The sequence below is a fragment of the Metopolophium dirhodum genome, chromosome 7 (assembly GCF_019925205.1).
Source record: "Metopolophium dirhodum isolate CAU chromosome 7, ASM1992520v1, whole genome shotgun sequence".
Taxonomy (NCBI): domain Eukaryota; kingdom Metazoa; phylum Arthropoda; class Insecta; order Hemiptera; family Aphididae; genus Metopolophium; species Metopolophium dirhodum.
Window position 1 is genome coordinate 24,156,473 of NC_083566.1, and position 25,096 is coordinate 24,181,568.

Sequence of the window (25,096 nt, forward strand, 5' to 3'; positions counted from 1 at the left end):
AAATAACCGAAAAAATATTCTAAGTTTTTTCTTAACTCAAAATAATTTGCTAATTTTCGTGATTTTTCATTATTTTGTCAATTTTTGAACTTTAAATGCTTAACCACCAACAATATTCACTTTCTATTCGAACAAGATACTGAAGTTGAAAATCGAAGCATTATTTCGACTACTTATTGTGTACATAGACAAAAAAAATTTTTAAAAAAACACATCATTTTAAAATCAATACATTCATCGTTCCACTTAGAATCTAAAAACTAAATTATCAGTTTGTTTTATCTTATTTTTCTATTTTACAAAAATAAAAACTTTAATAAATTCAAAACATGACATGGTGTTTGTAATAGTCAGTGTCAATGTTTGTTTTATTGTAATGACCAATTAATTAAATAATACCATTGAATATGAATTATGAACTTAATTTTAAAAAAATATGAACAATAATTGTAAAAAACTTAAAACACTCACAAAAAACATATGAGGAACCCTCAACTTTTTTTTTCTTCCAGTAATAAGAACTAATGTTACACTTTGTATTAAATGTTCAATGTTTTTGACAATGCAAAAGTTTTTTATCAACAATTATTGACAAAAAAATTCGAAAATTTAAAATTTCTAAAGTTCTCAAAAAGAGTTAAAATATTTTGAAAATTATTCCATGCATAGAAATTGGTAATATAAACATATTTTGGTGAACAGTTCAAGATATACAGTTATTGGTTTTTTAATTTAAAAAAAATAAGAGAATAGATTTTGTCGAAAACTTGGTTACTTATTAATTAAAACTATTAAAACAAGTACGGAGAATTTGTTACTTTTTGACACTACAAACTACCAACTAGAAAAGATCTTGGTAAAAGAAATCTTGGTATTTTCACTGCTCCGAAATATGACGACAGACCCAAAAATAAAGTCCAATCAGTCTAAAATTAATTTTTATGCCTATTAAAAATTATCAGTGTTTAAACTTATTTAAATATTGGTGTTAAATTAAAATAATAATATTCAAAAGTAAACGTTTAATTTAACTTGTGGTTAAATTATTTTTGTCTATATATTTAAAATAGATATTATTTTAGATTCTGAGCGAAGCGATGAATGTATTGATTTTACAATGATGTGTGTTTTTTTTTTTTTAATTTTTTTTTGTGCCTGTCATCGATTCGAGTTATCGAGATTTCACTGCATATGCAAAGAGCAAAGGAAAACGACGACTAAATTGAGTATTGACACATAAAATCGAATGGCATTTATTTTGACATACAAAACGTTTATAGCGATAACAACAAAATAATATAATGACTTGTAAAGGTGCGTAGGTATACAATTAATACATAATACATTAATCAATAATAACAGGCATATTATATTCTATATGATTATGTTTCAGTACAGAATAAGACAAGTAGGTATATTAATTGGCTAGAATGCTTTGGCGAACTAAACAAAATTAAATTAAGAAAGTTATGAATTGTTAATGATTGTAAACGCGATGGAAATTATTTATATTGACAAAACAAGGGTGTAGGGACTAAGGGAATTTGGAGTGAATGGCACGTAAGTTTAAATCATTTGTATGAACTGAAATCGACAAATTTTACTTAAATTTTTTTCTTTTAATAAATAAAGAAGTAACGTTTATAAAAAAAGCAAAAAATACCAACGGCACGTAGTGTTCCCACCCAAGCGGTCACCCATCCAAGTACTAACTACGCCCGACGTTGCTAAACTTCAGTGATCGGACGTGAACTGGTGTATTCAACGTGGTATGGTCGTTGGCGAATTCAAGTGGAAAAATTATAATATTTAAATAAACTATCTAACAAAATGTTATTCATGTTTTTATATTATATTACAATAATATAAGTTAATTATAAGTAAATAATGGATTATTAGGTTTAAAATAGGATTCTAATATGTTCTAAAAAATCCAAAAATATTCTCTTAATAATTCTTAAACTATAGTAATATATAATATATTGCTTTACTGCTCTAGTTATATGCTTTTTTTCTTCAAATAGTATAAATATAATATATTATAATATCAATAACTGAATTACCAGTTATAACAGTGCCGCAACAACCGCAGGGGCAGCCGGGGCAATGCCCCTGTAGAGGGCTGCTAATCGTTGGCTCAAGGGGCCCCGACGGCGCACAGCATCTACTTTAAATTTTTAAATAATTGCATTGTAATCTAATGTTTAAATCAAATAAAATATATTAAATAAAAATATCTATTTTTATAATTTATCATGCTATCTAATTTGTTGTCGAAGAACAAGGGCCCCCTATTTATCCATAATAATACCTATATTTATCTTTAAAATTATATTTTTATAGTGTTTTATTGTTTTATTGTTATTGAGTTACTTTTATGTGTGGAAAGCTTTAATTAATATTTATAATAAAAAAAAGAACACTAAAAGTGTAGTTATATTTTAATAACAATACACTGGTCAGTGGGCCTTCACATAAAATTTTTTAGGTTTTTAAAAAAAAAATCACCATCATTATTTATTTTTGTATAGGTAACCTATAAACAAATATTGTATACATATACCTCAGGGTCCAATACATTGACTTTGTCCGGGACCCCAAGAATCCTAATTGTTTTACTGGCCGTAGACAGGGCCGTATATACTTAACCAAAACTCGTTTGTCAGAATTTAAATAAGAAGGGAGGTCAATTAAAAAAAAATAAAATTTGGAAGTGACTCTGCTAAACAGTAGGGTACAAGTGGGTGACTGTTGTGGATAGTGTTACATTTGAATTCAATGATATAATATCATTGTATACGAAAAACAATTCCAAGTGGAGACGATTTGACAGCCTAGGATATTGTATACTATACTTATATTGATATTATTAAATATTATTAATACCGTAGCCGGTTAAGTTGAGTTATTATTATTTGTTTATTATCATATTTGTATAATAATACATTTTAGACGTTTCAATTACCCACGAATAATATTTTTAAAATAGGTATATAAATTACAAGTTACAACGAATTATGAACGATATTTCAAAAATTAATTGCCGAAAATCATTAGTTTTTAACTGAAAACGACAGAGAAGTCTGAATTTAGCGGTCAGTCTTATTTTTAAGTTATATTATAGCTAATTCAACTTTTTGGTATTTTCATATAATATATCCGGTGTAGTCACTCGCAAACTGCGCTTGCTCGAACAATTAAAATCAAAAACATCCCTCGACTTGTTATGTAAATCCACCATGGGTGGGTGTCAGAATTATTTTTGCATCATCAATTTTAAAACGTTGATTTACCTAGATTAAAAAAAAAATTAATTTGTTATACTTAAGCTCGGTAAACTTTAAGCGTTGTACGGGTGCGTAAAACACCGAAAATCGTGAACTTCGTAAGGCTGTACCATAAATACCAATGGCTTCCCGGTAGTAGAGTTTTGGACAAGTACCTACATAGGTAACTTATAATAATTCATATTGTAAATTAATTAGGTACCAAAAAAATATAACTTCTCAAACACTGTGTCTATTGACACTGCCGGGAGAATGTATTAGAATGTCTATAAACTTACGGACCAGTTCAGGCGCGGACTGGTAAAATAGGGCACGGGATGCTACACAATTTAAAGGGCAAATAACATAAATTGTTGGGGCGAATTTAATACAATATGTAGATTATTTATAAAATATTAATATATTTTATTTTGTTTTGAAAAAATATTGAATATACGTTAAACACGTAAATAAGTACCAAGTTACAAAAAACTTTGAATCAAAGTTGTACAATATTATAGATTACTAGTAATAGTAAGTTGGTAACAATCTGTTGTTCATTAGGTGTCTAGAGTCTTTAAATATATAATAAATAATATTAGGCAAATATATTTTAGGGCAAGGGATGCTGTAGCATCCCAGCATCCCAGCCAGTCCGCGCCTGGATATGGTAGATCGAGGACCCCGACGTGGTGCGTACGTAAGTGTATAACTTAACTCTAAACTTCTAAACTATCAACAAATGTAAAAAATTGGTCCATCGAAACCGTGGTTCAAATTCTGTACTAAAATACACTGGCTTATAATTATTATTATTAAAACCAATAGCAACTGTTTATAAACAAAAATAGTAAATCCATACTAATATTATGAAGCTGAAGAGTTTGTTGGTTCATTGATGCTCCACCTCTATTGGTTGTAGCGTGAAGTTATATATCTTATACTTATAGCCTTCATCGAAAAATGAACTATCCAACCATATGGTTATGTGCATATGGCATCATTGGCGTGCGCACGTAGTGGGGGCCGGATGGTCCGTACCCCCCCCCCCCCCCCCTATGCGGCCACTGGCTTTTTCTTTAAAAAATGCATAGATTTCTATACTATACTAGATAGCGAACATTTTTACATTTTACATGAAAAAAGTGAAGCCAGTTTTAATCTCATAGTAAAGATAGCTAGGTATCTGTGAATAAATGTAATAAAGTTTTTAAAATTTAAAAATGTTTTAAAATAAAGTATATTAACAATAGTCAAAATAATCAAAGTTTTTTAATTAACTGGTTAGATAACAGCCACATATAACTTAGTACTATAATATATTTATAAAATTAATTTAGGAACTTGATGACCTAAAAATCTTGAAATTATAAAAATAATCAAATAATCAAATATGAATTATAATTGTATTATATTATTATCAAAAGTTATGTTAAAAATTAAATGTGCACAATAAATTAATAAGTCAAAACTCAAACTGACAAATTAAAATTACTATCGATAGGTAATAATCAACGATTCCCTCTTATTTGTAATGTATAAGATACTTAATACTTATTAGTTTGCATATTATTATAAACGTTGAGTATCCATGCGTTCTTCAAGTACAACATCCACGGGTGATCTTTCATTTGCAGCATGGTCGAGATCGCAGTAATCAATAATACTAAAATCTGTAATAATATATTAATATAATGTAATCAAGTGAGGTTTTAATTTTTTTATGATTACCTATACACTTTTCCTGACTCAACACCAAACTTAGTCATAGCTGAATATCGTGCTCTATGAATTAGTGCTAGTAAAATTGAAGATAAAGGTTTTTTCAACATAATGGGACAAAATATTACAATATTTTTTATCTTTTTAGGTACAAATAAGGATAACTTGGTTGGGTAATAATATTATGTAGTAAATACTGATTTAGTACCTTAAATTTTAAAAATATTTATTATCTTTTCTGGTGAATATAGGTAGTTGGTTTATAAGGGAAGTTTATATCAAAATCCCCAGTAGTTTTTAAAAGTGACCGAGAAAAAAAATCAAGGAAAAACGGGAATATACACGCAAAACTGTTTTTGACAAAATCGACCTTGGATTATGGTGTATAACTTACCGTAGATACATGACATTATCATTGAATATTTATAATTGCAATTTCAAAGCACCATAAGATTTTCAACATAATGCGACTCTTTTTGACCTATTTATAGGCGTAAGAACATTTTGAATTTTTTAAGTTTTTTTTATTATTGTCTATTTTATGCTAGGTCAAAGTACTTGAAAATGTAACACAATGTTCCTCGTAAGGTTTTCGTTAGTGGCAATAAAAAAGTTGAGCGTAAATCTACAATAATATTCTATGAGCGTCTGAAGTGAATATGTTGACAAAACTCATTAACATACCAAAAATTAGAAAATTATTTTGAGTTCGAAATTTATAATTATTTTTTATTTATATCTAGGCTTTAAAAATTTAATACAAGATTCCCCTTAAGGCGCCCGGTGCCGATGCCATTTAGTCCTCAAAAATACACTCTGCGGGAATAACTTAAGTTTTCCTACATTTAACAAAACAGAAGACTACAGGAAATTCAAATTGAATTTTTATGAGCGTTTGAAGTTTTTTACAATATTAGATATTCACTTGATTTCTCATACAAAGATTTTCTTATTTTGTTGTTATTCAAAAACTAATAACAGTAGATAATTGGAATTTACACTAATTTTTTTTTTCTATTAATATAATTGATACAATATTTTCATTCGTTTAGAGCTTATTACGGCAATTTTTAAATTTTTTCAGTTTTTTTTTCTATAAATAATGTTATTTGTTGTGTTTAATGCGTGACAATTTAATACAAGGTGCCTGATATATTTTTACGATAGCAGTTGTAAAACATTAAAAGCAAATATGCACAGTTTTTTAAGCAAGCATTTAAAGTTCAAATTCTGAAAAAAGGTATAAGATTTAAAATTAAAAAATGCTTTTGTAGTTGAAAACGTGTAAAATGTTCAACTTTTATAGCTCAGGATTGACAATTTAAAACAAAGATTCTCATGAATAGTTCTTAGTGTACCGTAAAATCTAAATATAATATATAAACACAGATATTTTTTACAAACTTTCTAAATTCAAACTTGGACGAAATTATTTATTAAAACTTAGAATAACAACTTTAGTTAATTTTGTTGTAAGTAAAAAATATTATTCGTCAATAAAAGAAACCTAACTATAAAACTATTGTATTTTATACACACAAATGATAATTTTTTGGCAAAAATAAATTTATCTTACTGTAATAGATATTAATGCCTATAATGGCTAATAATAAAATTAATTACTTTAATCACAATAATAACATAAATTATACCTACTTAGTACTTAGTTATGTAATATTATGGATGGCAGACGGTATTAGCTAAGAATTGTTTTTTATTTACAATGATTTTATATTATTGAATTCAAATTTAACACCGTCCATAACAGTGTAGCCTACTGTAACCTACTGTACGGTAGAGCGACACCAACTTACCCGCTCTTTTTAATTGTATAATATAGGTACAAATTATTAATAATCATTTATCATAATATAGGTACTTACTGACATCGTTAATTTTACATCAAAATTGAAGAATCCAAAGGCTGTTATTTCATTTGGTTCATACATTGATATCTGATTCATGAATATTTTAATCTATTATTAATGAACGATGATTGATCCAAAAAGGTTCGTAGTATGTAATCATAAAACAAACAGTCACAAAAATTAGACAACACATATAACTATAAACTATAATTGAAATAAAAATTAGATTAAATATAATTTAGATTTATTTTAGTATTCACTTGTAACTTGGTATGGATAGTCATTTCAGAAATTCGGATCAATCGCAAACATGAAATAATTTTTTTTTTCTGAAAATATATATTGTAACGCTAAATATAAATAAACCTATAATATAATGAATAATATTCTTAAAATCTTATTTTTATTGAAATTACACATAATATTATAATAATAAAAAAATGTATATCTATTATTATTATTATTTTTACTAGGCATTTAGCTATTTAGGTAAGCTAATACCTAGTACATAAATTCATATTATTAATTATAGTCTTAAAAATTAATTGATAAATTATAACTCAAGTGTAATTAACATCAAATTTAACAGATATTAATACCTACAAATAAAATTATAAATCAGTGCAAAAATAAGTCTAGTTCCTTGTGAATATAATTCGTATAATATTAAACATTAAAATAAACGTAGTAAATTTTAAGAAAACTGCGTATATTATGTACTAATCGTTTAGTTATTAAAAAAAATATTTCAAACCTTTTCAATGACCCACGCGGTGATGTAGATGATTGAAATCATGTTAAAAATGTGTTGTAGATAGAAGATGTATGGAAAAATATTATTCCTAAGTGAATCCTTATATATGGTAAATAAAAAAGTTTCTATTAAAGCATGGGCGAATGTAAATGTAAAATATACCAATAAGACTGGCCCGTAACCCAAACTAAACAATCTAAGTAACTCAGAAAGTTCAGCATGTAACAATCGTATACGTTCTACTAATACAGTTATCTCTGAATTTGTCCATCCACCTGGCAAAGCGAGTAATCCAAAAGGTAAACATTTCCATAACCTATTCAATTCACAAAACCGGTACCCCAAGTTACTGAGATAATAAAGCGACGTAATCATTACTATAAAGATAATAATATCTGGTGAATGGAACACGACCGTTGAATAATCAGATAAGTCTTTAATTCTTCTACCAAATTGTAAAATAAGAAAATATTGACAACAAAGAAAATACAAAAAAAAACTAGCAAAAATAACATTCCAAAATGTTTTACTTTTTGAATATAATTTAACAGGGATCGATGAATTAAATAATAATAGTTTGTTGTCGAATTTGATGATGCCATTAATAAACCTGAAATAAAATATAATACAATAATTAATCTATAATAATATGTATAATACATTTGAATGTTTACGGCTGATGAGTGATAAGTATTTAACTGTGTACTTAGATAAATAACATACCATGCTAATATTATAATTTATAACCATGAAATGTTTGAATTTAATTCTAAATTTTCAGTTATATTATTCAATTAACCGTGCCTATATTGATTATAAGAATACGTGATAGTGAACCAACAGGGTGGCCATCATGTACAATAGAAAATATCGCTTTTTAGTCGACGTCGGCACCGAACATGCCGCCTGCCTTGAAACATTGTTTCAACAAAACATAAGAAAACATAATATATATAAAAAAATAAGAAAACATGATATACCTAATAATGATTTTACAAATAAAAATAGAAAAGGAACCTAATAATTGACTTTTTTATTCGGTTGACATATCCTCTAAAGGTAATGGACACAACTTTCGTACAGCTCGAGAAACCATGCCGCCCGCCGTTTGGACTTCCGCGACTCGGATCACACCATCCTTCCCACGCGTTACATTGGAAATAATGCGTCCCATGCGCCATCGTAAAGACGGGAGATTGTCGTAAAACTGCAGAACCAACCGTCACTTTCGGACCTTTTTAACTCGCCCACTTGGATCTTTCTTGTAGTTGCGATAAGTATTCTCTACTCCATCGTTTCCACAAGTTTTAAGAGTATTGAGATACCCGGCGCCACCTGTTCAGACGGTTGATTGGCAACGATGTCTCGTCGGTTTTGAGTATGGCTGTCAGAGAGTATCCTATAAGGAAGTGACTGAGAGTAAGAGGGATTAGATCCTTTGGATCCGACGAAATAGGCGTCAAAGGACGACTATTTAAACAAGTCTCGCGGCACGTGTAAGTATAGTTAATAACTCCTCATAAAATGGGCATCACCTAGGACGCGACGCAATAAGTACTTCATTGATTTTATTCCGGCTTCCCACAAACCACCGAAATGTGGGGAACGCGGAGGAATAAATTTCCACTCAACACATAGGTCTGATAGCATTTCAACAGTCCTTTTGATGTTCGTCGCTTTGTAATAATATATATAATTCTTTCAACTGTCGATTTGCGCCAACAAAAGCATTATCAGAATAGATTTCTTGACTTTTCCCACGTCGATCAAAAAATCGATTTAACGCACGGAGGAAAGCGTCGGTACTTAAATCGCTCACTAGTTCTAAATGCACGGCGCGTGTCGAAAAACAAATAAATAAACAAAAGTAAGCCTTAGTTTTCGGGGAATTTTTTCCTAGTCCGGATTTTAATAAAAAGGACCGGCGTAATCGACACCACACTTGACAAAGGGACGACCTGGTTCAACTCTTTCCTTCGGCAGGTCACCCATTATGCGTTGTACAACGACTGGACGTTGTTTAAAACAGACTACGCATTTACGCACAACGTTTCGCGTAATATTTCTTCCGTTTATCGGCCAATAATCTTCCCGTATAGATGCTAAGACAGCTTGAGGGCCACTATGCATTCGATTTTCGTGTTCTTCGCGTATTAAGTTTAGAGTAAAAATACTTTTAGCTGGTAGCACTGCAGGGTGGCTCCGAAAAGTGCTTATGGATGCAGCATATTTGAGTCTTCCACCCACACGAATTATGCCCACCTCGTCCAGATATGGCATTAATCTATAGAGCAGACTTTTCTTTGATACTTGGCTACCGGCTTTCAGCTGTTGTACTTCTCGAGGAAAATAATAACCTTGCACTATTTTATAATTTTTATTTTCGCCTGATTTATTTTGCGCGGTAATAGAAAACCATTTTTTCTCTGATTAGGACTTAAACAATTACTTTTAAAATGTAAACAATACGCAATAATTCGAGACATTTTTTTTATAGACGACTACTTATGAACAATCGATTCATTTTCGGATGTAATTAAACCACTTACACTCACAACCTTTCGTTCCGGTATGTCTACCAAATCCTTTGATAACTCTTCCGGTTTAATAATCGGCCCGTATTCTTCATCTTTGAGTGAATGATTCGGTGGCACAACATCCACGCGATATGATGTCCGCGGGGTTTTCACTGCCCTTCACGTGAAACCATTCACTCACTAATGTTTTTTCTTGAATTTCGCCAACCTGATACGATAAAAAGGATTTCCAGTTTTTTGAAGTAAACTTTATCCAACATATGGTGACCTTGGAATCGGTCCAATACTGATGTTTTGATAAATTTAGTTGCATTTTTGATATTAATTTATATGCTACTCGTGTCAACAACTGTGCGGCGCATAGCTCTAAACGCGGTAAAGACACCGTCTTCATCGGGGCAACCTTTGACTTCGCACATATCAAATTTGAGAAATTATTTCCGGCACGGTCTGAGAATCTTAAATATAGACGACAACCTTTTCGCTAGCATCCGTGAAACCACGGATTTGTATATCACATATTTCTTCTTTTATTGTAATTGACGTGGTATTTAAGAGCTTTGTTTTATATTCACACCACTCATGTTGTATTTCATCTGGAACAGGTTCACACCATTTTACCTGTGCTTGCCATAGAACTTGCAACATTAATTTCGCTCGAATTACGATCGGTCCTACTAGACCAAGCGGGTCGAAATTTCGTGCAATATCGCGTTATATATCGCGTTTAGTCGTAGGTGTCGACACTTTGTCTTCGACTGGGTGAATTTTAAAATGAAAATTATCTGTACCTGCATTCCAGTACATACCTAGTATTTTCGTAAAGGATTCGTTTATTTTGTGTAAATTTTCATTTTTTGTTTCACTGTGAGTAAAAACGCTTAGAATGCTCGAATCATTAGAAGACCATTTTCCTAGTTCCATTTTCGCAGTAGCCATTATTGTAATCAGATGGTCACGCAATGTAATTGCATCTGCCTTGGTCGCAGCACCACTAAGAAAATCGTCCATATAGAAATCGCGTTAAACTGACGTGGCGATTTTTGTATTATGTTTATATTCCTCTTCAGCTAGTTTCTGTAGACATGCAGTTGCTAAATACAATGCTTGTACTGTATCGTACGTAATCGTATTTAAATTAAATATTTTTATTGGAGAGTTACTATCTTCCAGTCATAAAATAATTTCCATTATAGGTAGAAGTTAAATTTTAATTTGTGGTATATATCCGTAACATATAATATAAAGAAAATAATGATTTTCACAGGTAGGTAATTTATTTTATCTTCAAAAATGTTTATTATGCCAGACTTCTGTATAGTAGAATAAAAATACGAAAAGGAATAAGAAAGTAAGAAGTTAAAAGTTTAGAACAGTGGGGGATAGCACAGAATAAATTTAGAATTAAGAATTTATTCTGTGCGGATAGGGACATTTTCTATTACCGGGAACCGAATAAAAGGGCCCCGAAAATTAAATATTCGCTTCACTCGCAGTATATTTATAAAATAGGTGATAATTTTTACTCTCATATTATTTAATTTAAATATAAAACTACATATGAATATAAAATTATATGTAGCCATAACTTATAAGTACTTATTATTATTTATCATATTTTCTATATCATTTAACTATTCATACTTTATTATCCATTTCTCCGAAATTCTTGCCGTTATGACGATGGCCCAATATTTGATGATATTGAAATCAACGAGTATGTAAAAACATCCCATATTGAAAATTATATGATAAGAAAAAATTAAGTATACAAACATTCGTATACATTCCAGAAAAATATAATATGTTGATTTCGTGTTCCGGTACAATAATCCAGATTCCATGGTACAACAATAATTCATAAGTCCAAATATTTTAGAAGCAGTTATGAAAAGATTTAACGTTTCCATAAAAACACTCGTCATTTTCTGAATTGTACATACAAATAAGCGTCTGCAAGAAACTTCTTGTTTAATTGAAAACGAATACTTTTTATTATTATTTTATTAAAATTATAGGATATTCGAAACGTCGATTTGGCGAAAAAAGTACGACTTTTTGTACCATCGCGCAACAATTGGAGCGAGTCGTGACTTGAGTAAAATATGACAGTTGAGTTTATTATTCATGTATAATTAAATATGAATAATACAAATATGTAGAATATGTAGAATCAAATATCCATACTCAAAATTAAATATTAATACTTTATTAGATTAGATAAATATAGTTGATAATAATTGGGATATTAAAATGTTATTATTATTTATTACATTGATAAATTACCTATATGAAGTTGAATGTAAAGTTGAATATTAAGTGTTTGCGACGATGCTACCTAGCTATAGTCATATCCAGTAGAATATTATATTATATGTATATATTTAAACTTAATAAAATAAATCATGTTAGGTTCTATCTATGGATAAGTTTTCCCAGGTCATTGGCTTGGACAATTTAAGTCGAAAACATCCCTCGGTTTGTTATGTAAAACTGCATTGGGTAGTCTCGAGATAACGACAAACTTCGGAACAAGTCTACCTTACTTAACGTCCCGCGGGAGTAAAAAAATAGAAAAAGTCAACCTGATTAGTGATTTGAGCAGTAAGCACTGTTATATCAAAAACTATGACTTTGTCAAAAACCGATTTTTGCTATTGAAATTCCTATTTTTCCTTAATTTTAATTTTATATTTCCAAGCACAGACAGAAAAAAAAATAAAAATAAAAAACACACACCATTGTAAAATCAATACATTTATCGCTCCGTATGTTTATTGTTTTATTTAGCTCAATTTATTATTGACAATAATATGCTCACTTACTATCTTATGATTAGTATATTATTGTTGTTGTTAAAAAGGTTGATTATAGTTGTTAAGGATTTGAATTATATTTAAATATTATATTTTAAAAAGAAAATTTACTTTTATATGCAATGGACAAAATATAATCATAAATCATGATTATACGTTTATCATTATATTATACTAGCTGAATTAGGAAAAAGCTTGCCAGGAAATTAATTGTGATTGTTCAACTCGCTGTGGAAGAAATGTATTTTTAAGTGTATATCACGACTATAGATAGTATGGTTGCCCATTGACCCATGATTCCCATACTTGAAAAATATCTACCGAAATGAATCTCTATAATCAGTATTAAAGTTCAATTAAACAGCTGGAGACTTAAGCACTAGCGCTTATATGTCATAGTGGCTATCACGGAACTACAATTTACATTTGTAAGGTAATTGCATTTATAGTCACTACAACAAATAAGTGCTAGTGCGTAAGTCTCCGGCTATTTAATACTGATAATGGAGATTCATTTCGGTAGACGCTTTTCTAGATTCGTTGGGCAACCATACTAGCTATGTTTAATCGTGGTGTATAATGTATATTATGATATTATATTTGAATTTATAGCCATCCCGACCGGCGTTGCCTGTGATACTCATTTGTGATTTTGCAAGCAGTTTATTATCAGGTAGATAATCTACTTGTGGTAGAATGCTGACCCCGCTAGATGCGTATGTAAGTGTCTAATAATAAATTTGACTCTATAATCCTGATACAATCCGGTAGTTTTTTAGTCCGGAAAAAAATTATCAATTAATACAAAATCATTTTTTTTACTCTATTTGTATATCTATTATTTTTTAACGATGTTAATAATATTATTGTAGTAAAATTTTTTTAAACACTGATTTGAAACCGGTTAATATACAGCAAAATTACCACCATATACACGTGTATAAACAAAAAAAAAAGACTCCATGACAACACGGCACGCGACTTCTGTCTTTTTGTCCTTATGCTCAGCTCCTTAGATAAATATTCAATAGCCTATATTATAGGGCCTATACAGGATGGCTACTAATTTTAGTTTTGGAGCTGCAAATTTATGAAGCTATTTTGAAGGCAGCTACATTTTTGAGAGATTTTTATAAAATGGATTATAAAATAAAAACACAGATTCCATGGTACAACAATAGTACATTAGCCCAACTATTTTAGAAGCAGTTATAAAAAGATTTAGCGTTTCAATAAAAACACTAGTCATTTTCTGAATTGTACATACAAATAAGCACCTGAAATTAACTTCTTGTTTTATTAAAGCAAATATTTATTTATTATTATTTTATTGAAATTATCGGAGGGTCAGAACGTCGATTTGGCAAATAATTAGAGCGAAACACATTTTGAGTGAAATATGACAGTTGAGTTTATTATTCATGAAATAATTAAATATCAATGATATCAATATGCAGACTATGCGTCGAATCCAATATTTATAATCGAAAATTAAACATTAATATTGCTTTATACTTAATTAGATTTGTAATATATAAATAATAATATACTCTTATATACTTAAATAAACTTATAGAACAAAACGAACATACTTATAAGTATTAAAACTCAAACGCAATTAAAATATATTACGCAATATAAAATAATATTAGGTACATTCCTTAATAATTACATCATCATTTAAAAAAAAACAACTCATCTCCACAATAAGCAATTAACATCACGAGACGGCCACACACTAAAAGTTGCCTATATTTGGGCATAAAGAAATAATAAAAATAAAAGAACGTTACGCAACCGGCTTTCTATAGCATTAAAAAACAGCATATAATATTTACACCTACATATGCACACTGTACGACATTCAGTCCAACAACCAAATATCAGTGCCAAAACTATGCGCAACAAGAAGAATACGATAGCTCCTAACATACGAAACACTTTTCTCGTACCAATATTGCCAAAAACCAACGACAATGTGCAAAATACAATATAAGATGTACGCATTTGCGCATTGATCGACATTCGGTCAAACAACCAGATATCAATGTCAAAACTATGTGCAAAAAGGATAATACGATGACACCTAACATGCGAAACACCTCTATAGTGCAAATAGTGCCAAAAGACCAACGACGATGTGCAAAATACGACGTAAAATGTACACACATTCACACTGTACGACATTCGATCCAACAATCAAATATCAGTGCCAAAACTATGCGCAACAAGAAGAATACGATAGCTCCTAACATACGAAACACTTTTCTCGTACCAATATTGCCAAAAACCAACGACAATGTGCAAAATACAACATAAGATGTACGCATATGCGCATTGATCGATATTCTGTCAAACAACCAGATATTAATGCCAAAACTATGCGCAACCAGAATAATAAGATAGCACCTAACATGCAAAACACCATTATTGTATATTGCCAATACATCATCGACAATGTGGAAAAACACAACATGAAGGTACGCGCTTGCAAAATTCACACAACAAACTTATAACTTCCTTATATCTAAACGCCACGCACAGTGCACACATCTCCCAGACATCAATCAATCATCATCCCGAGACGGTGCCACTCTCAACAACCATACGATGTGCCACGTCGGCGCAGTACGCTGCTGCAATAAACACACATGACGACGTCAACGCCACCATCAGCAAAACTATGTGCTACCGTACAGTTTTTCTTAATCTGAAATTAATCTTTCTCCACGAAGTTAACTTAACTATTGCGTTGGTTCTAACACCAGGTATGAGTTCACTTTTAATATATTCACTCTATACTATCCTACCATAGTACCATGACAAAACTGTTATTTCAATTCTTTATTAACCCAATGATCCTTCAATAACATTAAGCTATGTAGGGAAAGGGAAGGCATCCATACATTCATATCCAAACGCTACGTTCCCGAAGATCTAATCCAAATTATAAATACTACATAAAATACATCTCAACCTATATAAGAATCTACATAAACTCCATTTTAAGTACTGTTTGTTGATTCATTGTATTTCCTAGACGTTGGGTTGCCAAAATATATTTGCAGTTTAGATCTCGAGCAAAGAACCGGACAGACTTATGCGATGTGCCGAAAGTCCTTTTTTCTTAAGTGACTAGACCTCAAATATATAAGTGACTGAAATGTGTGTTGTATAAATATCAATTAAAAACAAATAATAAAATCCATTCCAAGTGCTGCTTGAGTAGTCTGATAAATACCATAATAAATTAATATAATATATAAATCCATGATATTAGTAAATAAATAATTATAAAATTATAAAAACACATATGTGTCAGGAAAATAGTTTCCAAATAACACATATGTAAAAATACTAATCAATATTTTTTTTATTTTTTTTTATTGGGTAATCCGCAGCAACATAGGTCATTGGGTGTGGGGGAGGGCACTGTAGGTTTTTAAATTTGGTGGGTTGGTACACGTGTGTGTTGTGTTTTGGCAGAATTTCTAATGGGGCACCCGTAGGTTTCTGCCGTGCCCGGGGGGGGGGGGGGGGGGTGGCGGCACTTGTTCTCCGGACACCGTGACTGCCCGAAGAAAAATACCGCCCGCGGCCAAGGTATCGAACTCGGGTCGGCTGCGTCGCAACCGACGCCTTAGTCCGCTCGGCCACTCCGTCCCCTCATTAATCAATATTGTAATTCAAAGCACTCGTATAATCTTTACATGCTATCAAATCCATTCTGTCTTTATAATATATCGCAAATACAAAGTGTCGACAGTGCATAAGCAAAATATGAAATTATAACTGGTATAAGATATTGTAATATAAGTCGTAAAATAATAGTAACGTGCATCGATCCACACCAATCAAAGATATATCCATTCTAACAAGGATCAACGAGTACTTTTTACAGGTATACAAGGCAAGTGAACACACATATATTTTACACTCTATGATAAATTATCAACTCCGTACTCAACTAATAATATTCTGTAGTAGAAATAAAAATAATGTAATATAAGTGCCGATAGCGTATAGTGTATACCATCATAATTCTCCATACCCTGCGTAATTTTCCGCCTTACTCCGCACTACCCCGTCTACCCATCTCTCTCGATAATACATTTTTATCGCACTACAGATTGGGCAGGACCGGCTCACGGAAAAATAGTGGACTAGGCAAAATTTGATTTTGCCGCTCTTAAGTCTTAACAATAGAGTATTATCAGTATTTTAAAAATGCCGCCCTCTTACTATCTGATTGAGATGTAGGAGTTTGATATGAGATTGAATATTTTATTATTGGTTGGGTTGCAGGGTAGAGTGATCATGTACATTGAAACTGGCCTTCCATTTTTGGGAATTGCCTTATGTGGATGTTTCAAAGCCTAGCCGGGAAGTTCGGCTTGAATGTCGTTTACTGGGTGTGTTGCTGGGTATTCCTTGGATCCGAGGGATCTGTCCGCTAGTAAAGAGAAAGTGTGGAATGGTATTTTGACCATTTTCACGACGGCTTAAACTTACCTAAAAGGGGCAAAGGAAATAAAAACATGATTTTGGGGGGCAGCATTCATAATTTTTTTGTTAGTTTGTGTGCTTTTAAAAATATTTTGGAAAATATTTCTTGTGGTTGTTTGAAAAATTGTGATTCGGCTTATGAGTTATGGCTATTGGAAACAAGGGATGGACTGCTCGGTTGCATGTAAAACATGCTACGGTGAATGATGCTTAAATGCTCCTACCGACATTCAACCAGATGACCAGTTAGCGATTCCGATTAAGATCACGAAGACGTAACAACAACAAAGCGGAAAAAAGTAAATATAATTAAATTTAGAAAACTGCAAATATAATACTGTATAGAAAGTAGATAATAATTTGTTTTATTCAGTTTCAGTTAAAAATGTATGATTACGAAAAGGAAACGAAAGGGGAAAAAAGAAGAAATACAATTTTAAAATCTGTAAATATTTATCGTGTACCTATAATATTTTTTTTGTTTTATTCTATTTTTCATAAGTAATGTTTTTAAAAACAAAATAATACATTTAATAATATTTTAAAATCATGTTACTTTATTTATCCTATATTCTTATTCAGTATTTACATTATAAATAAAATATTTTACATACCTACTATTCAGTATTTACAAAAGATTAAATTAAGTACTGCAGACAATATCTACAGAGAAGAATGAATATAAAAAAAATAAAAGGTTATATCAATGTTATAAAAAATATCAAAAGAGGTAAGTTATTAATAAAAAAATATTTTAGCAATACTAGGTATTAACAGTATAACACGAAACTAAACATATAATATGTATATTATGTTTTTTGGGCAAGAAGGGACGAAACTTTAGTATTTTTTGCAAGGCAAAACCCCCTATTGACTGGACTACTACATGCATACATTATTATATATATATATACATATATATCAAATAATAAACTATATTTTATATAATAATTTATTGTAAACATATTTTTAATAGAGAACAATGCATGTATAATATGTTAGAGTATATTAAAATAAAAATATTTTGTATTTCGCGTTCAATAGCATAGTATTGCCGTGTATGGTGTATCTATAATATGTATTATGTATATATAGTTTGTATTTATCGTAAAAGCTTTTGATAAGTATACGTATAACTATAATTTATATAAATTTAATCGTCGTTGCGATGCTTATACAACGTCTGTCTGACATCCAATCAACTTCAATATTCATTTAAGTATTCACTTCTGTCGCATTGGCGGATCCACGAGGAGGTCAAAGTGGGCATTTATCGACGTAGTTTTCCTTTGTTTTACACTGTGTTTAGCCAATTTTGAAACTTTTTGTACTTTTCCCCCCCCCCCCATGCTCCTCCCAAAATTAAGCCCTGGATCCGCCACTGTTCTGTCGTGCGCTCGTGCGTACTAATAGGTACACAAACGGATTTTTTTAATAAAGATTGATGCCTAAATACTTGATAAATAGATTAAAACAATTTCATGATACAATTAATATAAAATTTATTCTCAATATTTTTCAGAAGAGTTCAAGAGTTTCGTGATACAAGCTACGTAGGTAGGCACTTAAGACACTGCCTTCCCGGAATCCCTGCCAATCGTATCTATTAATTATTATTTTGCATAAAATCATTGTTGACTGTCCATGCGTTCTTCAAGTACAACATCCACGGGTGATCTTTCATCTGAAGCATGGTCGAGATTGCAGTAATCAATAATACTAAAATCTGTAATAATATGTTAATATGATGTAATCAAGTGAGTTATTAATTTTGTTATTATTACCTATACACTTTTCCTGACTTATCACCTAAACTTAGTCAAAGAACACCATGTGCGCTAGTACTATCAAAGATATTTTAGCATTATAAGATAATATATAACAATATTTTTTATCTTGCTTGGTAAAAATAAATATAACTTATTTATTTTGGTTTGTTAGGAAAGTCAAAATTTATATCAAAATTCCCAGTAGTTTTTAAAAGTGACCGAGAAAAAAAATAAGGAAAAATGGGAATATTTATGCAAAATCGATTATGGTTTATGGTGTAACTCTTACTGTATAAACATGACATTTTCATTGAATATTTAATATTTAATATTTGCAATTTCGATGCACCATACAATTTTCAAAATATTGCAACTCTTTTTGAGCTATTTATTGGAAATTTCATATTTCAATTTTTTTGGTTTTTTTTTTGTATAAATGTCATTATAATGTTTTAACACAACAAATAACATTATAATGACTATAATGTTATTTGTTGTGTTAAAAACCGTGAAAATATAATACGAGACTCCTGATATATTTTTACAATAGCAGTTGTAAAACATCAAAAATACATATGTACAGTTTTTTTTTTATATGCAGTTAAAGTTAAAATTTTGACAACATTTATGAAATTTAAAATTTAAAAACGAATAAAATGTTTAACTTTTATAGCTAAGGATTGAAAATTTAAAACAAAGATAATCATATATAGTTCATACCGTACCATTAAATCTAATAATATATTAATACAGTTATTTTTTACAAAAATTTTAAATTCAAACTTGGATATATAATTATATTATATTAAAACCAAGAGTAACGCTTTTAGTTAATTTTGTTGAGTTTTAAAAAATATTATTCGTGCTATTAAAACTTTTAGAGTATAATATGTATTATTATATTTTTTATACACGCAATCAGATTTAAAATGTATTTTTTTTTTGAAAAATGAATTTAACAAACTGTAGTAGATACTAAAGCCTAATACTAATATTAATTACTTTAAGCACAATAATATCATAAAATATACCTAGGTTTTTATATTATTATAATATTATAGGCTGATAGACAATTTTCACTCAGAATTGTTTTCGTATACAATGATTTTATATCATTTATTTCAAATTTAATACCATTCATTACAGTTCACACCTATTTGTACCCTACTGCACAGCACAGTGACATCCAATTACCCGCTTTTTTAATTGTATAATATACATTGTTAATAATTATTTATCATAATATAGGCACTTACTGACATCGTTAATTTTAAATCGAAATTGAAGAATCCAAAGGCTGTTATTTCATTTGGTTCATACATTGATATCTGCTTCATGAATATTTTAATCTATTATTAATGAGCGATGATTGATCCAAAAATATTCATAGTAGGTAATCGTAAAACGAACAGTTCCAAAGTTAGATAACACATAATATAACTATAATCGAAATAAATATTATAATTTAGATTTATTTTAGTATTCACTTGTAACTTGGTATGGACAGTCATTTCAGAAATTCGGACTAATCGCAAACAAGAAATAATTTTTTTTTTCTGAAAATATATATTGTTAATGCTAAATATAAATAAACATACACAATGAATAAAATCTTATTTGAATTGAAATTATACATTATATAATAGTAATATAAAAAAAGTATATATTATAAGTTATAACAGATATCAATACCTACACTTTATAAAATAGTGTAAAAAGAAGTCTAGTACCTTGTGAATATATTTCGTATAATATTAAACGTTAAAATTAACATAGTACATTATAAGAAAACTGCGTATATTATGTACTAATCGTTTCGTTATTAAAAAAAATATTACAAACCTTTTCAATGACCCACGACGTGACGTAGATGATTGAAATCATGTTAAAAATGTGTTGTAGATAGAAGATGTATGGGAAAATATTATTCTTCAGTGAATCCTTATTCATTGTAATTAAAAAAGTTTCTAATACAGCATGGGCGAATGTAAATGTAAAATATACCAATAAGACTGGCCCGTACCCCAAACTAAACAATCTAAGCAACTCAGAAAGTTCACCATGTAACAATCGTATTCGTTCAACTAACATGGTTATCTCTGTATTTGTCAATCCTCCTGGCAAGGCAAGTAATCCAAAAGGTAAGCATTTCCATAACCTATTCAATTCACAAAACCGATACCCCAATTTACTGAGATAATAAAGCGATGTAATCAATACTACAAAGATAATAATGTCTGGTGAATAGAACAAGACTGTTACATAATGAGATAAGTCTTTAATTATTACCAAACCATTAGGTCTAATAAAAAAATATAGACAACAAAGATAAAATAAAACGAAAATAGCAAAAATAATATTCCAAAATATTTTACTTATTGAATACAATTTAACAGGGAATGATGAATTAAATAAAAACAGTTTGCTGTCGAATTCGATGATGCCATTAATAAACCTGAAATAAAATAAAATACAATTAGTCTATAATATTATGTACAATAAATTCAAATATGTTTACGGCTTATGAGTGATAACTGATAAGTATTTAGCGATATTTATTTTTGAGTGCAACTTAGATAAATAACCATGCTTATATTATAAGCATGAGATGTTTGGATTTAATCCTAAATCTACAGAAATATTATTCAGTAACGTTGGCTGATGTTTATATAATATGATAATATAAAAAATTAACAATTTTTAACTTATTTAATGAAACATAACAAGGCATAAGTTATACATTTAGTAAAACCAATATCAAATTTTTACAAAATTCTCTTTTTATTCTTTTTTTCGGATTTTAGTTTTTTTTATTATTTGTTATTTTTTTATTATTCAATAATATTGAGTATTAAATATTTTATTATCTACTATCTATATATATATATAAATAAGTGTACATTTTGAATAAATTTTATAACTCAATATCCACCAAACCGATTTCGATAAAAATGTCAGGGCATATTAAGATTGATATGTAGATGGTTTCTGTGAAGTTTGTACGCTGTGCAATAAGTGGTTAAAAACAATAACTATATTATAAATGAGAAATGAAAATCTTTGTACAGGGTAACTCTGGAACTACTTATCAGATCTTTATGATTTTTTTTTATACGAACGAGTATATCACGGAGAAGGTTTCTATGAAAGAAAATTTTAGGAAAATCCACCGGTAAAGTTGGAAATTTGGATGTCAAAAATACAACAGTGGCGTCATCTGTACAGAAAAAAATAAACTAAATAATAAAAAATTTAGTTTATTGTTGAAAATTAAAATAATAATAGAGTATTAGATTATATTGGTTTCTATTGGTTAATTGGGCATGTTTGTTGATTTGGATCATTATTTTTTGTCAATATATATATATTTATATATAATTGAATGTTTGTGTGTAGATTAGATCTTTGGGAAGAAGATAGGCTAATTTAAAAATGGTTAAATTTGGTTTTTTTTATTAATCTGATTTTAGTATGGTTAGATTAGAATTTTGTATTAATTGATTATATTAATCCACCATAGGTAGAATATGACAAACTTGGTATAACTTTTATACTTTAGAGTTAAATCATACACTTACGTGCAAACAGCATGGTGTCCGCGATCTACCGCAGGTCGATTGCCTACCTGATAATATGTATACTGCTACGAAGCAGAATTTTTATTCTAGGCAACGGAAAAGTTAAGATTAATTTTGAACACCATACACCGAATATTAAATAACGAATTGAACAAAGTTTGAGTCATATAGAGTTAGTACATTTAACGGGCAACGATGTGCACGGGTTCAGCTAGTATTATTATACACGGTGAAATTTTCAAAATATTTAAATTTGTTCAATCTTTTTATATACACTATTATCTAGCTGATACGTAAATACGTTGGTTTTAATATACCTACCTAGTGCCTAGTAATATTATGATAAATAATATGTACTATATTTTGTATTGGCAACAGTTGGTTTTTAACTTAAAAATAACGACATACAGTTAAGGTATAGAATACAATTTTTCCGCTATACTAGTCGGAGGTTGGGACTCAAGTGAGCGACTTGACAAACGGGTCAATGCTGGAAGTACTCCAACTGGGCGATTGTAAACTCCACCAGAATACCGGTTAGATAAAAAGGTATAGTGAAAAGGTCTAATGTAAAGAGTTGACATTGACATAGTGACAGAGTGTCAGTTTTATTTTCTTACCTGCAATAGGTATATGGAAACTCCACCAGTATTAAGGCCTTCTTTATGTACAACTAAATGATATTTCTCTACTAAGTAAACTCAAAAATTCAAAATGAAAAAAAAATTATTGTGTTAGAGAAAGCTTAATGGTTTGAATAGATGCAAATTGTATCTCATAATTTTAGTTAACAGTTCAAAATATTATAAGTATTATAACATATAATGCCATAATAATATAATATACCTACATATTTTTTGATTATTAGTTATTACGCAATTGTCTATAATTATTTTTTAACTTAATACCGGCCATTGCAATTTGTATGATTTGTTTGTTTTTATTTTTAAGTATTTTTATATTTTTTGGCATATTTAATTGGCATGTTTAATAAGGATAATTATTATTATAAAATTATGATTTTTTTGTTTACTAATAATCTGTATATTATATTAATTGTATAGTGTATACTGTTACTTGATTTTTCTGTATCTTTTTCAACAATCAAAACACAGCTAACGAACTGGTTAAAAACCACCAGAAAATTGTAGTAAACAATGAAGAAATTATAATAAGAAAGCTGATAAACCCGTCTAAAAGAATCACCTTATCTAATGTATACCCCGTTATACCTGATAACTCTATAATCAAAGCTCTACACGAAATAGGAGTTCGTACCACATCAGCAGTATTCCCACTAAAAACCGTTAGCTCTTCAGAATTATTCGCGCACGTCACAAGTTTCAGAAGACAGATCTACATCAACCCCGAAGACCACCACAAACTACCTGGCTCTTTAGTCATAAAACAAGATGAAACTTCGTTCCACATCTTTATCACAGATGACACATTAACATGTTTTGTCTGCAACCAAAATGGTCACATATCCACATCATGCAGATATAATACTGAAAGTAATTTAGAAACCAACAAAACCACCCAATTAGATTCTAACAGCCCTAATACACACTTCATATATCCGCCACACCACACCACACCTATAGAAACCGATATAAACGACCCAACAAAAATGGAAATATCAACAAATCAAAACAACCAAGTAAATCTTAATGAAAAAACCAATCTGCCCATAGTTGAAATAGAAAAACCTATGGACACCGACATATCAGCCCCAATAAACGAGGTAATAGTAACTAACAATAACTCCCAAGATATACCCAACAGCGAAGTCATAAAAGAAACATACAAACGCCCAGCACCCACATCAACATGTCCCTCCTCCTCATCTTCTCCCACTTCACCAAGTCCCACATCCCACAATATCTCTTCTACACCAGAAAACTCACAAATCGAAAAAAACAAAACAAAAGACAACAACAAAAAACCAAAATTAGCGGACAAATTAAAAGATTGTGTATCAACAAAAAATTCAGATTCAATAAATGAACAGTTAGCATCTGTGGAGCCAATTTTTGCAATAAACGATAAAATACCCATGAACTTCACACAGTTCAAGTACATTTTAGAAAACTCCTCCAACAAATGTATTAACATCCAAGACTTGTGCAAAGGGTCTGGCACCGACATAAAGAAACTATCTGAAACAATTGAGTTAATAAGACCTTCACTCGTTGACAGAAGAATGAAGACCAGGATTACCAAACTTGCCAACGTCATTTTCCAAATCATCCCCCTCGATGAAAACCAAACGGATTCATC

The 25,096-nt window shown here is 29.9% G+C and overlaps 2 protein-coding genes, 1 long non-coding RNA gene and 1 pseudogene across 3 annotated transcripts; 1 reads left to right on the forward strand and 3 right to left on the reverse strand.

The window, feature by feature from the left end:
• Positions 1-1,660: 1,660 nt before the first annotated feature.
• Positions 1,661-1,783, reverse strand: LOC132949821 (5S ribosomal RNA; annotated as a pseudogene).
• Positions 1,784-4,558: 2,775 nt separating this feature from the next.
• LOC132948874 (uncharacterized) lies at positions 4,559-12,081 on the reverse strand. The gene is made up of 5 exons (XM_061019552.1): positions 11,792-12,081; positions 7,611-8,220; positions 7,117-7,185; positions 6,872-6,964; positions 4,559-4,939 (listed from the first exon to the last, which is right to left on the reverse strand). The coding sequence occupies exons 1-5, from the start codon at positions 12,070-12,072 to the stop codon at positions 4,814-4,816; spliced, it is 1,179 nt and encodes a 392-aa protein (XP_060875535.1). The 5' UTR covers positions 12,073-12,081; the 3' UTR covers positions 4,559-4,813.
• Positions 12,082-16,702: 4,621 nt separating this feature from the next.
• Positions 16,703-18,319, forward strand: LOC132949342 (uncharacterized). Its single transcript, XR_009665089.1, has 3 exons — positions 16,703-17,768; positions 17,843-17,914; positions 18,095-18,319. It is a non-coding gene; the product is annotated as an uncharacterized LOC132949342 (long non-coding RNA).
• A 599-nt stretch (positions 18,320-18,918) lies between these two features.
• On the reverse strand, positions 18,919-21,711 carry LOC132949341 (uncharacterized). Its single transcript, XM_061020192.1, has 4 exons — positions 21,081-21,711; positions 20,726-20,794; positions 20,495-20,587; positions 18,919-19,195 (listed from the first exon to the last, which is right to left on the reverse strand). The coding sequence occupies exons 1-4, from the start codon at positions 21,327-21,329 to the stop codon at positions 19,076-19,078; spliced, it is 531 nt and encodes a 176-aa protein (XP_060876175.1). The 5' UTR covers positions 21,330-21,711; the 3' UTR covers positions 18,919-19,075.
• Positions 21,712-25,096: the final 3,385 nt, after the last annotated feature.

Bases quoted from the DNA above. Each gene is read 5' to 3' on its own strand.
- LOC132948874 (XM_061019552.1), bottom strand. From the start codon at position 12,072: ATGACGAGTGTTTTTATGGAAACGTTAAATCTTTTCATAACTGCTTCT. The intron at 8,221-11,791 runs GTATGAATAGTT...ATTTTATTTCAG, and splicing joins TCGGAGAAATGGATAATAAA to GTTTATTAATGGCATCATCA. The intron at 7,186-7,610 runs GTTTGAAATATT...ATATATTTTCAG, and splicing joins CCGCGTGGGTCATTGAAAAG to AAAAAAAAAATTATTTCATG.
- LOC132949341 (XM_061020192.1), bottom strand. From the start codon at position 21,329: ATGTTAGTTGAACGAATACGATTGTTACATGGTGAACTTTCTGAGTTG. The intron at 20,795-21,080 runs GTTTGTAATATT...ATATATTTTCAG, and splicing joins CGTCGTGGGTCATTGAAAAG to AAAAAAAAAATTATTTCTTG. The intron at 20,588-20,725 runs GTGAATACTAAA...CATTAATAATAG, and splicing joins CTGTCCATACCAAGTTACAA to ATTAAAATATTCATGAAGCA.